The sequence below is a fragment of the Phascolarctos cinereus genome, unplaced genomic scaffold (assembly GCF_003287225.1).
Source record: "Phascolarctos cinereus isolate Bilbo 61053 unplaced genomic scaffold, phaCin_HiC Scaffold_4;HRSCAF=312, whole genome shotgun sequence".
Lineage (NCBI taxonomy): Eukaryota > Metazoa > Chordata > Mammalia > Diprotodontia > Phascolarctidae > Phascolarctos > Phascolarctos cinereus.
In genome coordinates, this window is record NW_027555847.1 from 663309286 (window position 1) to 663327902 (window position 18617).

An 18617-nucleotide genomic window follows, 5' to 3' on the forward strand; every position below is an offset into this window, starting at 1 on the left:
ACTAGGGGCCCACACTCATCAAAAATCCCCAGTGGCAATTTGAATATTTCTTCCCAGAAGAGCCCCTGAAAACCATTTCCATTGCCTCTTTTGTTAGGGTGGGGTGGATTCCTTTGGCAATTTTTTGTATCTCTGGTGCCTAGTCTCTAGTAAGCACCTAATAAATGCTTGTTTTAGACCTCATCTTGAGGCCTTTGCTCACCAAAGGACATTATCCTCAAACCACCATCCTTGTACTCATATAGTCTTAGGTTTATCTTTCCTTTTCACCCATTCATTTATGCCTCAATTTAAAATAAGACAATTTATGCCAAGCCCAGAACCACCTACTGTGCTACTAAAGACCAAGGACTAGTGCTTTCTCTCTATTTCCCACCTCCCCAAATTCTTAAAGTACTTGACAAAAGTTTGTTCACTATCACAACAGATCAGGTCCAGAACACAAGCCTATTTGTCAAATCTTTATTGGGTAAGTGGGGAAGATTGACAGGGTCCAGCTTAGTCTTTCTTGGCAGCAGCCTTCCTCATGGCAGCTAGGACGTTGCTGAGCTCCTCTCTCTTCCTCTTGGCCCGGATGTGAGTTCCCACCTAACACACCAAAAACAAAACAAAAAAGGATGTCAGAGAGAGGGATGTTCTGCATAACCCCCCACACACACCCCTATGAACTCACACCTACCCTTTTTTTGATGAACTTAAGGGCTCGCTTATCCTTGGAGACCTTTAACAATTCCATGGCCCGCCTCTCATAAGGGGCAAATCCACACACCTCCCGGATCATATCTCTCACAAACTTGGTGTGTTTGGTCAAGCGCTGTTAAAAAGACAAAGGTCTGTTCAAGCCTCAAAAATACTACCATGAGATGAAAGAGGTAACTTTCCCTGGGGAACGGCAGGGGCTGAACTTTGACCTCTGGAGGGCAGAGAACTTTAGTTTTGTATTCTGGGAATCAAGGCCACAAATAAATGACCAATGAATTTATGTTGAAAACAAGGTAAATAAATGCGTATTTAATCTTAGCTTAATTACTGGGTAACCTTAGGGTATAATTTCCCTTTTTGGACCTTAATTTCCTCTGGAATATAAAATGGGCTAGAGGATTTATATGGTCCCTTCCAGTTCTAAATCCCCAAATCTCTATTTTGTAAATCCCTAATATATATCTTCAGGATTGAAGTCATAAACTCTAAGGTGGGCAACCCTTGAGTAGTCACCAACATATTTCACACCAACCTGTCTCTTACTAGAGGTCCCTGCAAGGGATGAGAAGTTTTGAGACCTTTGGCCACCAGACCCTGATTAATTACACAGCCCCACACCAACCTGGCCCTAAGGTAATCCTTCGGGGAGAATTCTCTTTACCAGTGAAATCTATGGCTCCCCCAAACTTCACTACCCCCTCATCTGAGCAGTTGCTAACTGTTGTCAATTCTACCACCACAACATGTCTTACATCTCTTGGCCCTTTTCTCTCACTTGTAGCCATCAGCCTAACTCAGACCCTCATCTGTCTGGACTATTAACAGTATGCTCATTAGTGCTTTCATTCCATTTTCCACACAGCTCCCAAATTGATATTCCTAATGCACAGAAGTGACCCCTGCTCAAGGAGCTTCAGTAGCTCCCCTCTTGGATTCTAGGACAAAATAGAAACTCCCGCTTGGCTTTTAAATCAGGCACCATCCTAACTTTTCAAACATATTCACTTCTTTCCCTGAATTCAACATTCCAGTCCAACTAGTCTACTTCCTGTTTTAAGTACTCTACCCCCACCCCCACCCCTCAACACTCCAACTCTGAGCCTTTGCAGAAATTGAGAACAGGTAGTATAGCTCAGGGACTATTCTCTACATAAAACCTTCCGTGATTTTTCTATTATTAGTGTTCTACCCCATCCCCAACAACAACTGGTTTACATACTGTACACGTATGCCCTTCCCCCCAATAAAACAAGCCTCTTGAGGACAGGTAATTTCATTTTTGTCTTTGTATTCTTGCTGTCTAACAGTGAGCACACAGTAAGTGCTTGTTAAATTGAAATGAAACACCAGACAGTTAACCTCTGACTGACCCGAAGCACAGGGTGGTCTAGTGGTTAGAACATTTGACTGAGTTGAAATCCTTATGTGATCAAGTAACCTCAGAGCTTCAGTCTCTTTCTCTAAAATTTACACTACCTATTTCACAGGCCTGTTGTGAAGAAAGCATTTTGTATATCTTAATCAGTGTGTAATAAAAAATTCAGAAAGGCCTAAAGAATTACCAACAGGTTCTAGACCTGGTCTAGGAAATTCATTCACTGAACATGAAGAACACCATTTTGGCTCTGTGGAGGCAAGGAGGGGGAGGATGGAGAATACACAACTACTAAGGCATAATCCTGGATATCTTATCAATCTTAAGAGTTAAAATGTACAAGTACAAAGCTACCTACTACAGCCTCCACTTGAAACAAGAATTAGTAAAAAGTCATCTATTCCGCTCTTAAAACTTCTACTTAATGATGCAGTCTATTATATTTCAGAGAAGTGCTATAAATATTAAAAAAAAATAACTACAACAAATATAAGTCCAGATATGCCAAGACACAAAGCAGACCAGACCACGGATTCTGTAAGCTTAAGCAAAAACAAATCAAGAAGGTTGGCTATTCTACAGGTTGCCTATTTCTCCCACGGCAGAGCTTTTTGAGAGCATGAGAAAAACTACTTCTATGGGCACCAACTGAAAAAGCCCATCCACTGGGTGGAAGGGCATTAGTCTGTCTTCTGGGAATGCCGGTCCACTGGGGCAAAGGACTCCGTTTGGGCACCGCCACCCACCCTGTTCATAGTGGGACAGAAAGGGGAGAAAATTACTGTTAGGCCAGGTCCAACTACCCATGGCTATCCCACGAGGAACTAGACCTTTCTGGGCCTCGATTCCTCCATTTGTAAATGGAGAAGACTGGATCAGCAGTCTCTGAGGATGAGGATCGCTCCCTTCCTGCTCTAAAGCCACGATCCTCGAGTTTCAGCTCGGGGCCGGAGAAATGCTAAGCAAGGCAACAGCACTGACTCCCTGGCCCGATACACTCGACCCTGCCCCCATTCTTGCCCCAAATCCACCACTAGGCAGGGGGCTCCAGGCAGCGCCAGGTCCCTCGAGGACACGTGCCCCCGGCAAACACTGGGCACCCCTGCGCTTGCGCACACCCACAGAGTGTCTCCCCTCCCCCGCTTGCCGGACTCGGCTTTCGACTCAGCTTTCGACTCACCCCACGGCGGCGGCAGTGTCGCGGCTTCGAAACGTTTTTGGTAACTTTGTGGCCCTTGTTGAGGCCTACGGCCATGGGGTATCGGATGGCCATGGCTGCGGCGCTGTAGAAGGAGACAAGAGTAATCGCGGAGAGCTCCTTGAGGCCTCCCGGCCACCCACCCGCCTCTAGACCCGAGACTCCAAGGGTCCTAGTTCCTCCCTTCAGGCTGCCTTCGGGAATGGGGTGAAGAAGCGGTCTGAGCCGCGGATGGCGCCGGATTCCCCAGTCGGTCGCTCCGCTCACCTACCGTAGGCCCAAAGGCAGCCACCAGAAGGAAGGAGAGAGCGTTGAACTCTGGGATTTGTAGCTTCCACTTCCTGGTCTTCCAGAGGCAACGAGTGAAGAAGGGTAGACTATCCCGCCCTACTCGATGGACGCTCTACCGCTCCGATGACTGCCACCTACTGGAGCTCGTCAGGGGCATGAATTCTAAAACTCAGAGGCTTTTCCGCCGTGCACATGCGTATGGAGTCCTTGGGTTTGCAGGGGTTTGTAACTTCTGTGAACTGGAGTAGTTAGTTCGTCCCTTGTATTTTGAGTGGCACGGCACGTTGAGATCGTTACCTCTGTCAAGGAATGGGTAACGAGCTTCACCAAAGGTGCTTTGGAGACATGGTAGCCCATGTTCTTAACATTTTTTAACTTTTTCATAGTGTTTGTCCTTTTATAAACCATTTCCTTGCTTCTGCTCACTTCGCTGTTATCAGGTTATAGCAAGCTTCCCAGGATTCTCTGCGCAACAATATTGTTATATTGATAAACCATAATTTGATAAGCCAGTCACCAAATGATGAGTGCCTCTTATGACTCTCTCTTTCTCTCCATCTATACCTATATCTATCTATCTATCTATATATGTATGCCCACACACACATATTTTTTCCCCCTTTGAATCTACCTTTGATCAAGAAGTTTGTTTTGTTTGTAAATAGTCCCTCCTCCCAATCGCTGCTGGTTTCTCTGTTGAGCTCAACATATTTCCGCGCCAAATGATGCGTTTTTTGAATTTTACCTTGTTAGAGAAGATTTAGGTCCTATTTTATTGTATTACTATTACATGCTTATGTATTTTAAAACCATTGTTGACCTCTTGCTCTTTTAGTCATGATGCAGTTTCTTCAAATGTGCCCGAGCCTCATATAATCCCCTTTCAAGAGGCAGCTATGGTGTCTCCTTCTTCATTAAGCCGTTCCTGATCCCCTCGGCTTCAGCTGCATTCCCTCTTATTAAATTACTTTAGATTTATCCTCTACCGATGTATCTGTACTCATAGTTTCCTCTTTGACACACATTGCCTGTGTGAACCTGGACAGGTGAATTCACCTCTCTGCCACAGGTCTACTCTCTCAAACTCTGCATTTCAGAAGGCGTTCACCTGCCTTAGTAGACAGACTTTCTTCCCTGGGAGTTCCCAGTGCCAATAAAATCACAGGAAATAGCCTATATCCCTACACTTATATAAGTATTCCTTGTCTCTCTTCTTAGAATGAATGTAAGCTCTGTGAGGGTAGGAAGCAGTTTATTTTTTGTATTTGTATTTGTATCCCCAGCTGCTAACCCAGTGCTTGGCATATAGTAGGAACTTAATAAGTGCTTGTTGGTAGATTGATTTATTGATTTGGGGTAAAGAAGCCATGTGGTGCAGTGGATAGAGCACCTGGCCTGGAGTCAGGAGGACCTGAGTTCAAATTTGACATCACCCTATATTAACTGTGTGACCCTGGGCAAGTCATTTAACCTTGTTTGCCTCATTTCCTCAGTTTCCTCATCTGTTAAACAAGCTGGAGATGGAAATGGCAAAAGCACTCCAGTATCTTTGCCAAGGAAACCCCAAATGAGATTACAAAGAGTCAGACATGACTGAGCAACACAACAAAGAAGCTTCCCATCCCTGGGATTCAGTTTCCCCATCTAGAAAATACCATTATATGAAGTGGGGAGAAATGGGATACAGGGCATGGTGGGAGAAAGGTGGTCCCCAGTTCTGTGGCCCTTCAGGATCCCCTGGCTGCTAGGCTTCCTCCACAGAACCTAAAAGGACAAAACCACGCTTTAGAGATGGCTAGGTGGTACAGTGGATTGAATATGAGAGTTGGAATCAAGAAGACCTGAATGTGAATCCTACCTTAAATGTTTACTACCTGTGTTACCAGGGTCCAGTCACAATCTCTTTCAACCTCAGTTTTCTGTAAAATGGGAAGAATGGTAGCACCAACTTCACAGAATTCTACTTGAGAGGCTTAAATGAGGCAACAAATGAGGCAATTAAACAGCTTTTAAACTTTAAAGTGCTACATAAATGATAGTTGCCATTATTACTCCCAGTGGCCGTTATGGCACCCAGGCCAAGATTAGCAACAATGATAACAGTGATAGCTAGCATTTTACAGTACTTTAAGTTTGCAAAGTGCTTTACAAATATTATCTTCATAATAACCCAGTGAGTTAGGTATTATGATTATCATCATCCCTATTTTTTTCAATTTTTTTACATTTTTATTTAAAGTTTTGAGTTTCAAATTCTATCCCTCCTTCCCCTCTTCCCTTCCCTTCCGCCTCCCTCAGACAGTAAACGATCAGATATAGGTTATACATGTGCAATTGTGTAAAACATTTCCTTATTAGTCATTTTGTACAAAAGATTCAAATAAAAGAAAAAATGAAAAAAGAAAGTGAAAAATAGCATGCTTCTGTCTGTATTCAATCAGTATCAGTTCTTTCTTGGAGGCAGATAGTATGCTTCATCATTAGTCCTTTGGGATTTTCTTGGATCATTTTATTGCTGAGAATAGCTAAGTGATTCGCAGCTGATCATCTTACAATATTGCAGTTACTGCGTACAACGTTCTCCAGGTTCTGTTCACTTCACAGTGCATCAGTCCATGTAAGTCTTTCCAGGTTTTTCTGAAATCATCCTGCTTGTCATTTCTTACAGCATAATAACATTCCATTGCAATCATATACCACAGCTTGTTTAGTCATTCCCCAATTGATGGGCATCCCTTCAATTTCCAAGTCTTAGCTACCACAAAAAGAGCTGCTGCAAATATTTTTGTACAAACAGGTCCTTGGGGTGTCTTTGGGATATAGACCCAGCAGTGGTATTGCTGGATCAAAAGATATGCCCTTTGGGTATAGTTCCAGATTGCTCTCCGGAATGGTTACGTAAGTTCACAACTCTACCAACAGTGCATTAGTGTCCCAGTTTTCCAACATTCCCTCCAACATCCATTTTCCTTTTTTGTCATATTAGCCATTCTGATAGGTATGAGGTGGTACCTCAGCATTGTTTTAATTTGCATTTCTCTGATCAATAGTGATTTAGAGCATTTTTTTCATATGACTATAGGTAGCTTTGGTTTCTTTGAAAACTGCCTGTTCATATCCTTTGACCATTTATTAATTGGGGAATGATTTGTATTTTTATAAATTTGACTCAGTTCTCTATATATTTGAGAAATGAGGCCTTTATCAGAGATACTTGTTGCCAAAAAAAAATTTCCCCTAGTTTTCTGCTTTCTTTATAATTTTGGTTACATTGGTTTTGTTTGTGTAAAAACTCTTAAATTTTATATAATCAAAATTAGCTATTTTACATTTTGTTATGCTTTCTATATCTTCTTTGGTTCCAAATTCTTCCCTTATCCATAAGTCAGACATAAATGATTCCATGTTCTCTTAATTTGCTTATGGTTTCACCCTTTATGTGTAAGTCATATACCCATTTTGACCTTCTCTTGGTAGATGGTGTGAGACGCTGGGCCATGCCTAGTTTCTGCCATACTGTTTTCCAGTTTTCCCAGTTTTTGTCAAATAATGAGTTTTTGTTTCAAAAGCTTGGATCTTTGGATTTATCATATATTAGATTACTATGGTTATTTACAATAATGTAATTTGTACCTAATCTATTCCACTGATCCCCATTCTTATTTCTTAGTACCAGATTGTTTTGATAGTTACTGCTTTGTAATGGTGAGCTCTGGTAGGGCTAGACCACCTTCTTTTGATTTTTTTTTTCATTGATTCCCTTGATATCCTTGAACTTTTGTTCTCCCAGGTGAATTTTGTTATTTTTTCTAGTTCTATAAATTTTTTTGATAGTTTGATTGGTATGGCACTGAATAAATAGATTAATTTAGGGAGAATTGTCATTTTTATTATATTGGCTTGGCCTACCCATGAGCAATTTATATTTTCCAATTGTTTAGGTCTGACTTTATTTGTGTGAAAAGTGTTTTATAGTTGTGTTCCTGGATTTATCTTGGTACATAGACTCCCAAGTATTTTATATTGTCTACAATTATTTTAAATGGAATTTCTCTTTCAAGCTCTTGTCGCTAGTCTTTGTTGTTAATATATGGAAATGCTGATGATTTCTGTGGGTTTACTTTGTACCCTGCAACTTTGCTAAAGTTGTTGATAATTTCAAGTAGTTTTTTAATTGATTCTCTAGGATTTTCTAAGTATAACATCATGTCATCTGCTAAGAGTAATAGTTTTGTTTCCTCATTGCCTGTTCTAATTCCTTTTTCTTCTCTTACTGCTATAGCTAACATTTCCAGTACAGTATTAAATAATGGAGGGGATAATGGGGCATCCTTGCTTCACCCTGTTTGTATTGGGAAGGCTTCATCCTTATTGTCCAGAAAGTGGAAAGTGAGACAGAAATAGGTTAGTTAAGGTCACACAGCTAGCAAATGTCTGAGGCAGCATCCACCGCCCCAGCCGCACCTCTGCAGCCCAGCCCACGACTTTACAGCCCAGGGACCTTCCTTAGCTGCTGAGACCCAAGAGTAAGGGAAGAGGAGAACAGAAAGACTACAACTCCCAGACACCCTAGCGAGGGCTCCCGGCGTTCAGTACTACATCTCCCAGATGCCGCCGTGGGGCCGCGGTCTGTACTACAGCTCCCAGAGGCCTGAGCTCGCGCTCTCCAGTCCCCGGCCCGCCCCGGGCACAGCGGGGACCTGGTCTCCGGAGTCAGGTGGGGCTCCGTGTCCTTCAGTGGCCGCAGAACAGCGGAGCTCGGCGACCATGGCTTCCCGCCTGTGGCCCGTGTTCAGGTGAGCGCGCGCGCCCGTTTCTCGAGTCACGCGGGGAGGGGGGAGGCGGGTCCGCTGGGAGCTGGGCTTGAGCGTGGACGCGGTGGCGGGCCGGGCCAGGCTGGGAGGACCCTTGTAGGCCTTCTGACAGCCGGGGCCGGGGGCGGCACAAGGGAGTGAGGGCTCGGCGAGCGCAGCGGGAGGCCGTGACCCTTTTACCGGCTGGGCCACCCCGGAGAAATCGCTTCATTTCTCTGCGCCTCATTGACCTCGCCTGGAAATCGGGGGCCGCCAGGTAGCTTGGGCCTGTGACCTGGGCGCATCGCTTAAGCAGCATCTGGCCGAGGCTGCTCATCTGCAAAATAGGGGCAGGGATAAAGCGGAATAGTGTTTGTAAAGCGTTTCGCCAACTTCGAAGCTTTGTGTTATTACGTGCTATTACTCGTTTTATTATTATCCACCTCCTAGGGCTACTGCAGGACTCAGGTGACTTCATGCCTGCAAGGGCTTTTTAAAGTCTAGAGCGGTGCTGACAATAAAAATAATGATAAGAATCAGCTAAATGAACCTATGTAAAGTGCTTTGCAGTCCTTAAAGCGGTATATGTTTTAGATAAAAGCGCTGAGCTGAAACGTTTACCATTTTCTCTTAAAAGGAGGGGAGGGGTTGGACTAGATGCTTTCCCCTCCCACGCCCTTCCAACTCTAGATCTGTGAACACTAGGGAGCCAAACTTTTTGAATGGGGAAAGGTCCAGGGGACTTCCAGAATTAGAATTCATTTCCCTGATGAGCAGTCTCTTTGAGTGACTCTGTGCTCACCTGTGGGGGATATTGACTAGAGTCCCTTGTCCTCCATGAGACGGAGGTGGAGGGAGAGTACACAGGTAGACAGATCAATGGGGGGTAAGGGAGGAGAAGAAAGCCCCCAAAGTGATGTCACCCCAGCCAGGCCTTGAAGGGAAGACCAGGATTCTACTAATGATGGAGAAGGGGTGCTTTTCAGGCTGGTAAAAATGAGCTGGAAGATCAAACCAACCCCCTTTTGTTTTGTTTTGTTTTCGAAGGGGGAAATTGAGGCCCAGTTTTAAGGACTTGCCACAGGGTCACAGAAGGAATCAGTGATTAAACTGATTTTAGAATCTAGGTTAGAGTCTAGGTGTTCTGTCACCCCAGGGGTTTTTCCACCATTTCCAAACAGTTTCACTTCCCCTTCCCCCCAGGTTTTTCATCAAGGCTGGCTTGGCTGGTGGGTCCGTATACTTCGTTTACGATCAGGGGCTGCTGGGGCCAAGTTACCAGGGTCAGGCTGCCCTACTCAGGGCGCAGGAGGCAATCCCAGTCACCTTTAGCCGTTACACAGACTTACTTTCGAAGCACATGGGCATCCGGTTGGAGGTACCATGATGGGTCTGGGGGGGTTGGGTGGGGAGGTTGGGGTTGGGGAATTGGTCCAGAACTTCATGAATCGAGGCAGAGGAGATAAGCTTTTAGGAAGAGGGAAAGTATCTGCTCTTCCTGGGGCAGAGTAATAATAACTCATCATTTTTTCTGATTGTAACATTCCTGACCTTTCTGGTCAGTGGGATGGGGGGGGGGGCCCAGGCCGGGTGAGGATAGGCTGGCCTGAGCTATCACTATCACTCTCACCTGAACTTCATTAAGCCCTTGATGACTGAAGGCTTTCATTTTGTGATTCAGGCTCTGTCTGGGGCCAGGCTCATTTTGCCTATCAGATTAAGGCCTGAATCCAGGTTCAGAGCAAGCCTGTGACTTTGAGACCTGTTTCATTGCATCCTGGAGGGCCCCCAGCAGAGCAGGGAGGTGGGCGGCTGATGTTGGAGCATGTGATTCATGCTCCTTTCCCTCTTTTCTCAGCTCCCATCCACTCCACATTTCAACATTAACCTTCGAGACAGCTGGAACTCAGGTAGGACCATGCACTCTGCTTACTAAGAGTCTGCAGCAGTGGCCCTTCTGCTGAGGAAGAATGCTGCTGCTGTTCAGGCACTGCCCTGCTCTCTGGACCACCAGACCTATCCCAGCACCTTCTGCCTCTTCCCCATCCCTTCAGTTTTCCCCTGGGGTGGGCCCTCCACCCCAGGATCTCCCTGCGTTGGCAGCATCAGAGGGCAGAGGGCCAAATGGCTAGCCACGGGATCAGCGCTGGCTGGTGGGCTCCTCACACAGAGGAGGGTGCATTTGGGCCACTCTGCAAACACTGACACTTGTAGAATGTCAGAGCCAGCAGATCATTTAATCCAGTGCCACCCCATTTCATGGATTGGGAACATGAGGCCCAGAAAGGGGAAGGGACTCGCTCAAAGTTCTCTTGTATGTCACTGGCAAATGCTTGCTGTTTGCCTGGTTAACTTGATGGAGCCCCAACCAGTTACCTGGAATACCGTGTTCTGTAGAATGGGCTTCATTGCGGAAAGTTTTGACAAGATTGGTTTTGGAGTCAAATTCAGGCCAAACAACAAGCATTTATTAAGTGTCTACTGTATGCTCGGCACTGAAAAGGAGCTTATGTTCTGTCAAGGGAAATGGCACCCATGAAATAAATATGTATAAAGTATACAAAGTTAGTGGAAGATCACTGGGAGAAAGGGAGAAGGAATTAGGAAGGGCTCTTGAGCTGAGCTTGGAAGGGAGCCAGGGACCCAAAGAGGTAGAGGGGAAAAGGGACTGCAGGTCAGGGGTCCGGGACAGCTTAGGCAAGGCACAGAGGTGAGAGATGAGATACTAGCTTTGAGGAACAGTAAGAAAGTCAGTTGGGCTGGAATGTTGAGTGTGTGAATAGGGGGACCATGAATAGTGAGCCTGGAAAGAGAAGAGGGGTCGGAAGCTGATTGTGAAGGACTTTACATGCCACCCTGTATCTTATTTTAGAGGCAGTAGGGAGCTAAAGGAAATAAAAACACTTATCTAATGGTGTGGGGGACTTCACTGATTGACATTAAGTCAGCAGGAAGGGAGAAGGAAGAGAAGTCTGAATTACAGAAAGTTTTGAAAAAATTTGGTTTGGCTGCTAGGAAAATCAGCTGAAGGAACTGGGCACAGCTAGCCAGGAGAAGAGAAAATTTAGGGGGGACGTAACGTTAAATACTTGACAGGCTGCTGTGGATAAAAGAAACTAAACAGACTGTCTTGGCCCTAGAGAGCAGCCCCGGCATGAGTGAGTGCCATTGCAAAGAGCGATTGTGGCTTGGCGTTAAGAAAAATGTAATAACAGCTGCAGGCCAAGGGCTCAGCTGATCAAGAGATTAGGGGGCCAAGAAACCTGCTGCCAAACCTGCCTTATCTGGGGGCAGGTGCTTTGTGGATAGTGAGAAGAGGGCTGGTCTTGGGATTCAGGAGTCCTGGGTTTGAATCTTAGCTCCATCACGTACTAGATGATGTGGCCACAGGTCTTGTTTCCCTTCTCGGAGCCTTAATTTCTGCGTCAGTAAAATGGGGACAATCATAATTGTAGTTCTTGCCTCTCAGGGCTGCTGTTGTGAAGAAGGCCATTTGTCAACCTTTAAGAATTGTAGTGATGTGAACTGTTCTATGGCATTCCCTTTGGGAAGAGGAGAGGAGACAGGGACCCATGAAAACAGATGACCCAGCCAGGGCGGCTTTAGGGTTTCAGATGAGGTACATTGGAAATGCTTGTGGAGTGATCATTTCGGGTAGGATCCCCCTCAAGACCAAAGATTTCTTCTGCCCCACAAGGAAGACTGATGATTTGGAGTCTAGACACCTGGGTTTGAATCTCAGCTGTGTGACTTAGCATCTGTGTGACTTTAGACAAGTGACTTCACCTTTCCAGGCCTCAGTTTAGTGATCTCTAAAATGGGGAGATGGGACTGGCTGATGTCTGGGGGCTTTTCCAGTTTTAGCTCCTCTGATTCACTCGCTCTGAAGAGCCCAGGGGTTACTAAGCAAAGGGCACTTGAGAACACCCAGGTCCAGTCACTGTGCTTTGAGGAATACTCAGAGGCCCAGAGAACAGTGAGTAGAGGGGGCCAGCTGAGTGTAGATGGGAGCCCAGGACAAGCTTGAGTGCTGCACTCTGTGGGGGTGGGAGATAACAGCTCTCATTTCTGTAGTGCCCTGGGAGGCAGCCAGGACAAAGATTCCCATTTTACAGATGAAGAAATTAAGGCAGAGAGAAGCCCCTTTCTTGGGGGGAAGCATAACATAGCCAGCTAACAAGTGGTGGCCCCGGGCTTTGAGCCCAGGCCTTCAGGCTCCTAATCCGGCAGTCACTCATTCACCACTTCTGCTGCAGGGTGGGAACGTGGCCTTGTTCCCCAAATCCCACCGTGCTGAGACTGAGGGAGGGCCCGTTCTAGACTGAAGAGATGCCAGCCCCAGTTCTGCTGCTGACTGAAGAGTGACCTTGTGCAGGTCCCTTCCCTTTTTGGGTTCAGCTCTCTCTAGTGTCAAATCTAGACTATAACTCAGTGATCCCAAAGGTCCTTCCTGGCTCAGTGGCTCTGCCTTGAAACCAGGAGTTTTCTGAGAGGTATAAATGTGGAGATTCTTGGGGAAATCCTCAGACATGTTATTAAGGGGAACTAGGGAAGGGGCCTCAGGGCACTTTCTGAACTTCTAGCACCCAGAACCCTGTGTCCTCAGCAGAGCTCTCACTCTTCCCATCAGAGGCAGAGCTGGGCTGGAAACCTCACTGGAGGACATCGGTGTGGGGTCATTTCTGACCTCCTTACCATGGGCTGGGCTGGTTTTCAGTGGAATCTTTGGGGACCCCCCGTCCCCAGGGTAACCAAATGCTTCCTCCTCTGCAGGTATCAACAGCTTGATGGACACACTGTCCACTGCCCCCTCAACAATCAAGGCGTACAGTCGAGAAGCCTGGAACTACCTGAAGGGCCAGAAATGAAGCTCCGACTTTGGCTCAGGCATGCTGTCATGGGTGGTGGTGAAGGGGGCTTGGGTTTCAGGACCCCGAAGCTGTGGAGCCACGTTTGTTCTCCCGAGGGCAGCTTGTGACCAGGCCCTGCCCAAATAAAGGACTTTAGAATGCTTTCCCTCGCCCTGTGTGTGGTTGGTGAGGTCCCTGATGGTTGGCATGGGAGGCCTGTGGAACCTCAGAAGCCAGATGTCTTCTCTTTCGTGCCCACGGGTGTTTTTCTTCCTGGATGCCCAGCTTGGTGGCACTTGGGCAGAGGTGGCAGTGGTGGCTTAGGTTCCCTGGGAATCCTGGCCAGTGGCCAGTTGGTTCTCCAGCTACAAGTATCAGGCCAGGCCTTGGGCATTGGCCACTAGCCAGAAGGACCGCCACGGAACCACTGCCCCTGTGCCACCCGCCACAGCAGAATGGGTGGAAAGAGTTGGGTGGTGCCCTTGCCTTCCTTGCTGCTTGGTTACAGGAGCACAGACTTCTCTAGTCCAGCCCATTGCCCTCACTTCACAGGTGAATCGAGGCCCCAGGTCACCCCTCGGACCCAGGGTGGGTGGGGGAGGGGTCCCTCTATCAGAACCTTTTCTCCTGAAGCCTTGGATACTTTAGTGGACCCTGCCCAGCTCCTCACCCCTACACACCTCAGGAGGGGCATTTCTCGGGCAGGGCTCGCCACAAGGCCTCTGGAGACCTCTCTCTGGGGCTCGGAGTGGTCTGTGGATAGCAGCGGGCACCTGAGCAGTCTGTCTGCTCCTTTTTATTCTGTCACTGGCCCATCTTTTCCTAGGAGAACATCCTTATTGGTGTGTCTTCTGTTCCTCACATAAACGGCTTCTTGAATTTTAAAGCCCTGTGCAAATGGCAGTTGTTATTAAATCTTAAAGTACGTTCCTCACAAACGCATGAAATATATTCCTGTTTTACTGTCAGGAAATCTATTCCTAGGTACACCTAGCAAACAAGTGGCTGGATTCAAACCCAGGTCTCTCCTGACTCCAAGCCACACCTTTCACTGTGCTGCTCTGTGATACAGCAGCAAGGTCACAGTCAAGCAGAAACAGATCCCTGTGGGCTGCCAAGAGACTTAGAGAACCATGAATTAACATTACCTACGTTGTATTTTTATTTATTTTGTTAAACTTTTCCCTGTTACATTTTAACCTGGTTCAGGTCTGCTCAGGAGTTTTCGTGGCTGCCAGTTTGACACCTCTGTCTTACAGCTCTTATGTTCATGGAGCTCACAGACTAATAAGGGGATGAGACAGACATAGGTGTGTAGTACACAGGCATGGGGTAAATTGAGGAACTGATACTGGCCTTGTGCATCAGCAAAGGCTTGTGTTCAAATTCTGTCTCCGATACTAGCTGTGTGGCCCTGAGCAAGTCACTTTAACCCCATCTGTCAAATGGGCACATTACTACCAGCAGTACGCAACTTGCAGTGTTGTGAGGACCAACCACAGTTGTTCATGTGTAAAGAGCTTGGCAACTTTTAAAGTCCTGTATACGTGTGAGTCATCATTGTCATTATAAGTGAATCAGAGAGGCAGGAGACAAAACACTGATGTGAAAGGAAAAAATCCCTCCCTCCCCTCTCTTCACTGACCAGCTGGGGAGCCAGCCACGAGGCAATGGGATCACTAATAGGCTCTTCTGGCTCACCTGGCCTAGGCTCAGACAATCAATGTTACAAGCTGAGGCTGTGGAAGAGGTCCCTGTGTACATATTGTGTACACCCCAAGATTCTCCTGGCGTGTGTGGAATTGATGTGAAATTCAATTGAATTGAATGGTGAGCTTTGAGGAGGGTTTCCAGGGAAGGCTTTAGGAGAGGGGTTTGGCCTGCAGTTGGGAACCTAGCTCTGCAGACTTTAGCCAGGCCGGAGGAGAGACCCGAAAGGGCCTGGGTAAGGGTAAGCGGAGACCTCCCTGGGGAAGAGTGGCATGGTTTCAGCTCAGCAGAGCAAGGGATCCAGTTCATTTCAAGTACTGACTGACTAATGCCACTTAAAGATCAATGGACCTTTGGACTCTCAGGTCTCTACATCAGAGTAGGGGTTCCATGGTCCTGTTCATCCCTTCCTACCCCGGGTCCCCTCTTAATATGTGCACAATTCAGACCCTTCCAGGCTGCTCAGCCTGGGGGTGTGGCTGTACTGTGAACAGGTTCACCTCTGGGTTTTTATGAAGGGTTCAAGCCTACTCAGGAAAAGTTCCCTTGGCTTGGGATGGTCTGTTCCACATCAGAAAGAGGCCCTGGACATTACGTTGTAATTTATTAAGCTTAGAGGGGGTTTGTCCAGGCAGGTCAGTCAGGGTTCCAGGGCTGCTGACTTACAAGATGAGAGAATCTCAGCTAGAGGGCCTTTAGTCCCAACCCACCAGAAGTGGAATGGTGGCCCCGCCTTTCCTGGTGATTTTTAGGGGAAATAGAGTCAAGAATTGGGTGGAGTACCTGCAGTACATGTGACTTGAGGTCACATGTGGCCCTCTAGGTCCTCAAGTGTGGCCCTTTGAGTCCAAACTTCACAGAACACATCCCCTTAATAAAAGGATTTGTTCTGTAAAACTGGGACTCAGTCAAAAGGCCACCCCCAAGGACCTGGAAGGCCACATGTGGTCTCAAGGTAGCAGTTTTGCCTTAACTCCTTTACAGCCTCGTCCACAATGACTTATAGAAAGCACCAGGCTGAATTCTGATCAGGAAAGTTAAGAAAAAGTCACAATGGGTCACTTTTCCAGTCCAGGGCAGCTTAGGAAGCTAGAGAGGTCTGCAAGCATTGGGGTGGGGGCTGGCCAGGAGCACAACGTGGCAGCAGGTGGAATTGGCAGCTAGCTGGGGTGTAAGCAGCGTTGGCAGGGAGCTGTCCACTCAGGGATAGAGAGCTGAGTATTGGGGATCCCAGGGGACCTCTACAGTAGCACAGGGAACAGGAACAGGTGCTATGTGGCAGCTCTGTTCTGGGCACAGGCCCAGGGCAGAGAGAAGCAGTCTGTAGGGGGCAGGGGCCCTACCTGTGTAAAGAGCAAAGAGCAGATTCTAGAACTATAACTGTGGCTCTGAGCCCAGGAGCAGAAGAGGGATCAGTTCTAACCTTCAGTCCTACACATAAGCCTGTAGTAGGATAAACCAGGGCAGGAGATCAAATCCAAGGGGAACCTGCAGAGCCTCCCAGCAAGCTAAATGTAATTGAGTCTAGCCAAGGCTGTGGAAACAACCACAGACAAGCCAACAGACCCAAATCCGGTCAGGAATTTGCAGAGCACAGACCAGGAGGGCAGTGAACAGACCATTTCTCGGATCACACCCCTCTATAAGCACTGAAAAATTACAGGCCTCCAGACTGAGCTGTGAAAGCAGCAGATGTGCATAAAAGCAGCTCAGAACAGATATTCCCCGAGGTGAGCAGAACCCAACACTAACATAAGGTCTGAGATCAACAACTATGCTGGAAAAACGAGCAAAAAACAAAAAAAGGAACTGACCATAAAAACCTACTGTAGTGGCAGGGAAGCTCAAGAGACAAGTACAGAAGACAATAACTTGAAAACATCTACAAGCAAAACCTCAAAGAAAAATGTACAAACTTAATAAGAATTACTAGAAGAGCGTTTTAAAAGGAAAAAAAAGTAAAACACTGATTAGAAAAAGCATATAAAAGCAAAAAAGGATAAATTGGGAAAAGAAATGAGAGCTGTGTAAAAAAATTATGAAAAGAGAATTAAGGATAGGATAGGATTAAGAGAATAGGATAGAGGGAAATACACAACAATCATAACTGAATGTAAATGGGATTAATTCACTCATAAAACAGTAGAGGATAGTAGAATGGATTAGAAACCATAATCCAACAATATGTTGTTTACAAGAAACAATTGAAATAGAAAGAAACAGTTAAAGGGCTGGAGCAGAATCTATTATGCCCCAGGTGAAGTAACAAAGGCAGGGGTAGCAATCATGATCTCAGACAAAGCAAAAGTAGACCTAATTAAAAAAGATAATCAGGGAAATTACATTTTACTAAAAATTACCATAGATAATGAATTAATATCAATACTAAATATTATGCACCAAATGGCATAACATCCAAATTCTTGAAGGGAAAATTCAATGAGTTGCAGGAGGAAATGGATAGTAAAACTATAATAGTAGGGGACCTCAATTTACTCCTCTCAGACCTAGATGAATCTAACCAAAAATAAGAAAGAAGTTAAGGAGATGAATAGAATCTTAGAAAAGATAGATATGATAGCCCTCTGGAAAATATTAAATGGTAAGAGAAAGGAGTATAGCTTTCTTAGCTCTGAGTGGCACCTTTACAAAAATTAACCATGTATTAGGGTATTAAAAATTTCACAAACAAATGCAAAAAAGCAGAAATATTGAATTTATTTTTTTCTGACCATAATGCAATAAAAATTACATTCGGCAAAGAGCGCTTGAAGCATAGGTTAAAAAATAATTGGAAACTAAATAACCAAATCCTAAATAGTGAGTAAGTCAAAGAATAAAGCACAGAAACAATAATTTCATTAAAGATAATAACAATGAGACAATATACCAAAATTTGTTGGATGTAGCCAAAGCAGTACTTAGAGGGAAATTTATATCTAAATGGTTATCAATAAAAGAGAGAATGCAGATAAATGAATTGGGCATTCAAGTAAAAACAACAAATTAAAAACCCCAATTAAACACCAAAATAAAAATCCTGAAAATCAAAGGAGAGATTAAGAAAATTGAAAATAAAAAACCATAGAACTAATAAAATTAGGAGCTAATTTAAAAAACCTAAATTACACAGCCTATTGGCTAATTTGATTTTTAAATAAGAAAACCAAATTACCAGCATCTAAAATGAGAAGGGTGAATTCATAGCCAATAAAGATAAAAGCAATTATTAGGTGTTACATACTAATAAATCATATGTTAACAAAACTGACTATTTAAGTGAAATGGATGAATATTTACAAAAATATAAATTTCCAGATTAACAGAACAGGAAATAGGATACTTAACTTTTTTTGTGGGGGGGGGAGCGAAGGGGATTCTTGTTGTGTTGTTTCAGTTGTGTCCAACTCTTCATGACCCCATTTGGGGTTTTCTGAACAAAGATACTGAAGTGATTTGCCATTTCCTTCTCCAGCTCATTTTATAGGTGAAGAAACTGAAGCAAACATGATTAAGTGACTTGCCGAGGGTCACACAGCTAATAAGTATCTGAGACCAGATTTGGACTCAGGAAGATGAGTCTTTAAAATTGGGGGGAAATTAAATAAGCCATAAATGAGCTTCCTAAGAAAAAAATTGCAGAAAATATGCTTAACATGAATATATATGTAGAGCCTATATCAGATTGTACACTGTCT

At 45.3% G+C, this 18617-nt stretch overlaps 2 protein-coding genes across 3 annotated transcripts; one reads left to right on the plus strand and one right to left on the minus strand.

Annotated features, from left to right (window-relative positions):
• Nucleotides 1-448: 448 nt before the first annotated feature.
• Nucleotides 449-3657, minus strand: RPL36 (ribosomal protein L36). Of its 2 annotated transcripts, none has more exons than XM_020971261.2 (4): nt 3547-3657; nt 3258-3360; nt 680-814; nt 449-588 (listed from the first exon to the last, which is right to left on the minus strand). In XM_020971261.2, the coding sequence occupies exons 2-4, from the start codon at nt 3348-3350 to the stop codon at nt 499-501; spliced, it is 318 nt and encodes a 105-aa protein (XP_020826920.1). In that variant the 5' UTR covers nt 3351-3360; nt 3547-3657; the 3' UTR covers nt 449-498. The 2 variants fall into 2 exon arrangements, with proteins under 2 accessions (XP_020826920.1, XP_020826921.1); XM_020971262.2 differs by having other exon boundaries at nt 3543-3624.
• A 4560-nt stretch (nt 3658-8217) lies between these two features.
• On the plus strand, nt 8218-13372 carry MICOS13 (mitochondrial contact site and cristae organizing system subunit 13). The gene is made up of 4 exons (XM_020971260.2): nt 8218-8362; nt 9563-9737; nt 10218-10269; nt 13133-13372. The coding sequence occupies exons 1-4, from the start codon at nt 8334-8336 to the stop codon at nt 13225-13227; spliced, it is 351 nt and encodes a 116-aa protein (XP_020826919.1). The 5' UTR covers nt 8218-8333; the 3' UTR covers nt 13228-13372.
• The last annotated feature ends 5245 nt before the right edge of the window (nt 13373-18617 follow it).

What these genes read in the sequence shown, in the direction of transcription:
- RPL36 (XM_020971261.2), bottom strand. Translation starts at nt 3,350, where the DNA reads ATGGCCATCCGATACCCCATGGCCGTAGGCCTCAACAAGGGCCACAAA. An exon ending in GACACTGCCGCCGCCGTGGG is followed by an intron (nt 815 to 3,257) that starts GTGAGTCGAAAG and finishes TCTTTTTAACAG; the next exon opens with CGCTTGACCAAACACACCAA. An exon ending in TTAAGTTCATCAAAAAAAGG is followed by an intron (nt 589 to 679) that starts GTAGGTGTGAGT and finishes TTGGTGTGTTAG; the next exon opens with GTGGGAACTCACATCCGGGC.
- MICOS13 (XM_020971260.2), top strand. Translation starts at nt 8,334, where the DNA reads ATGGCTTCCCGCCTGTGGCCCGTGTTCAG. An exon ending in CGCCTGTGGCCCGTGTTCAG is followed by an intron (nt 8,363 to 9,562) that starts GTGAGCGCGCGC and finishes CCTTCCCCCCAG; the next exon opens with GTTTTTCATCAAGGCTGGCT. An exon ending in TCGAGACAGCTGGAACTCAG is followed by an intron (nt 10,270 to 13,132) that starts GTAGGACCATGC and finishes CCTCCTCTGCAG; the next exon opens with GTATCAACAGCTTGATGGAC.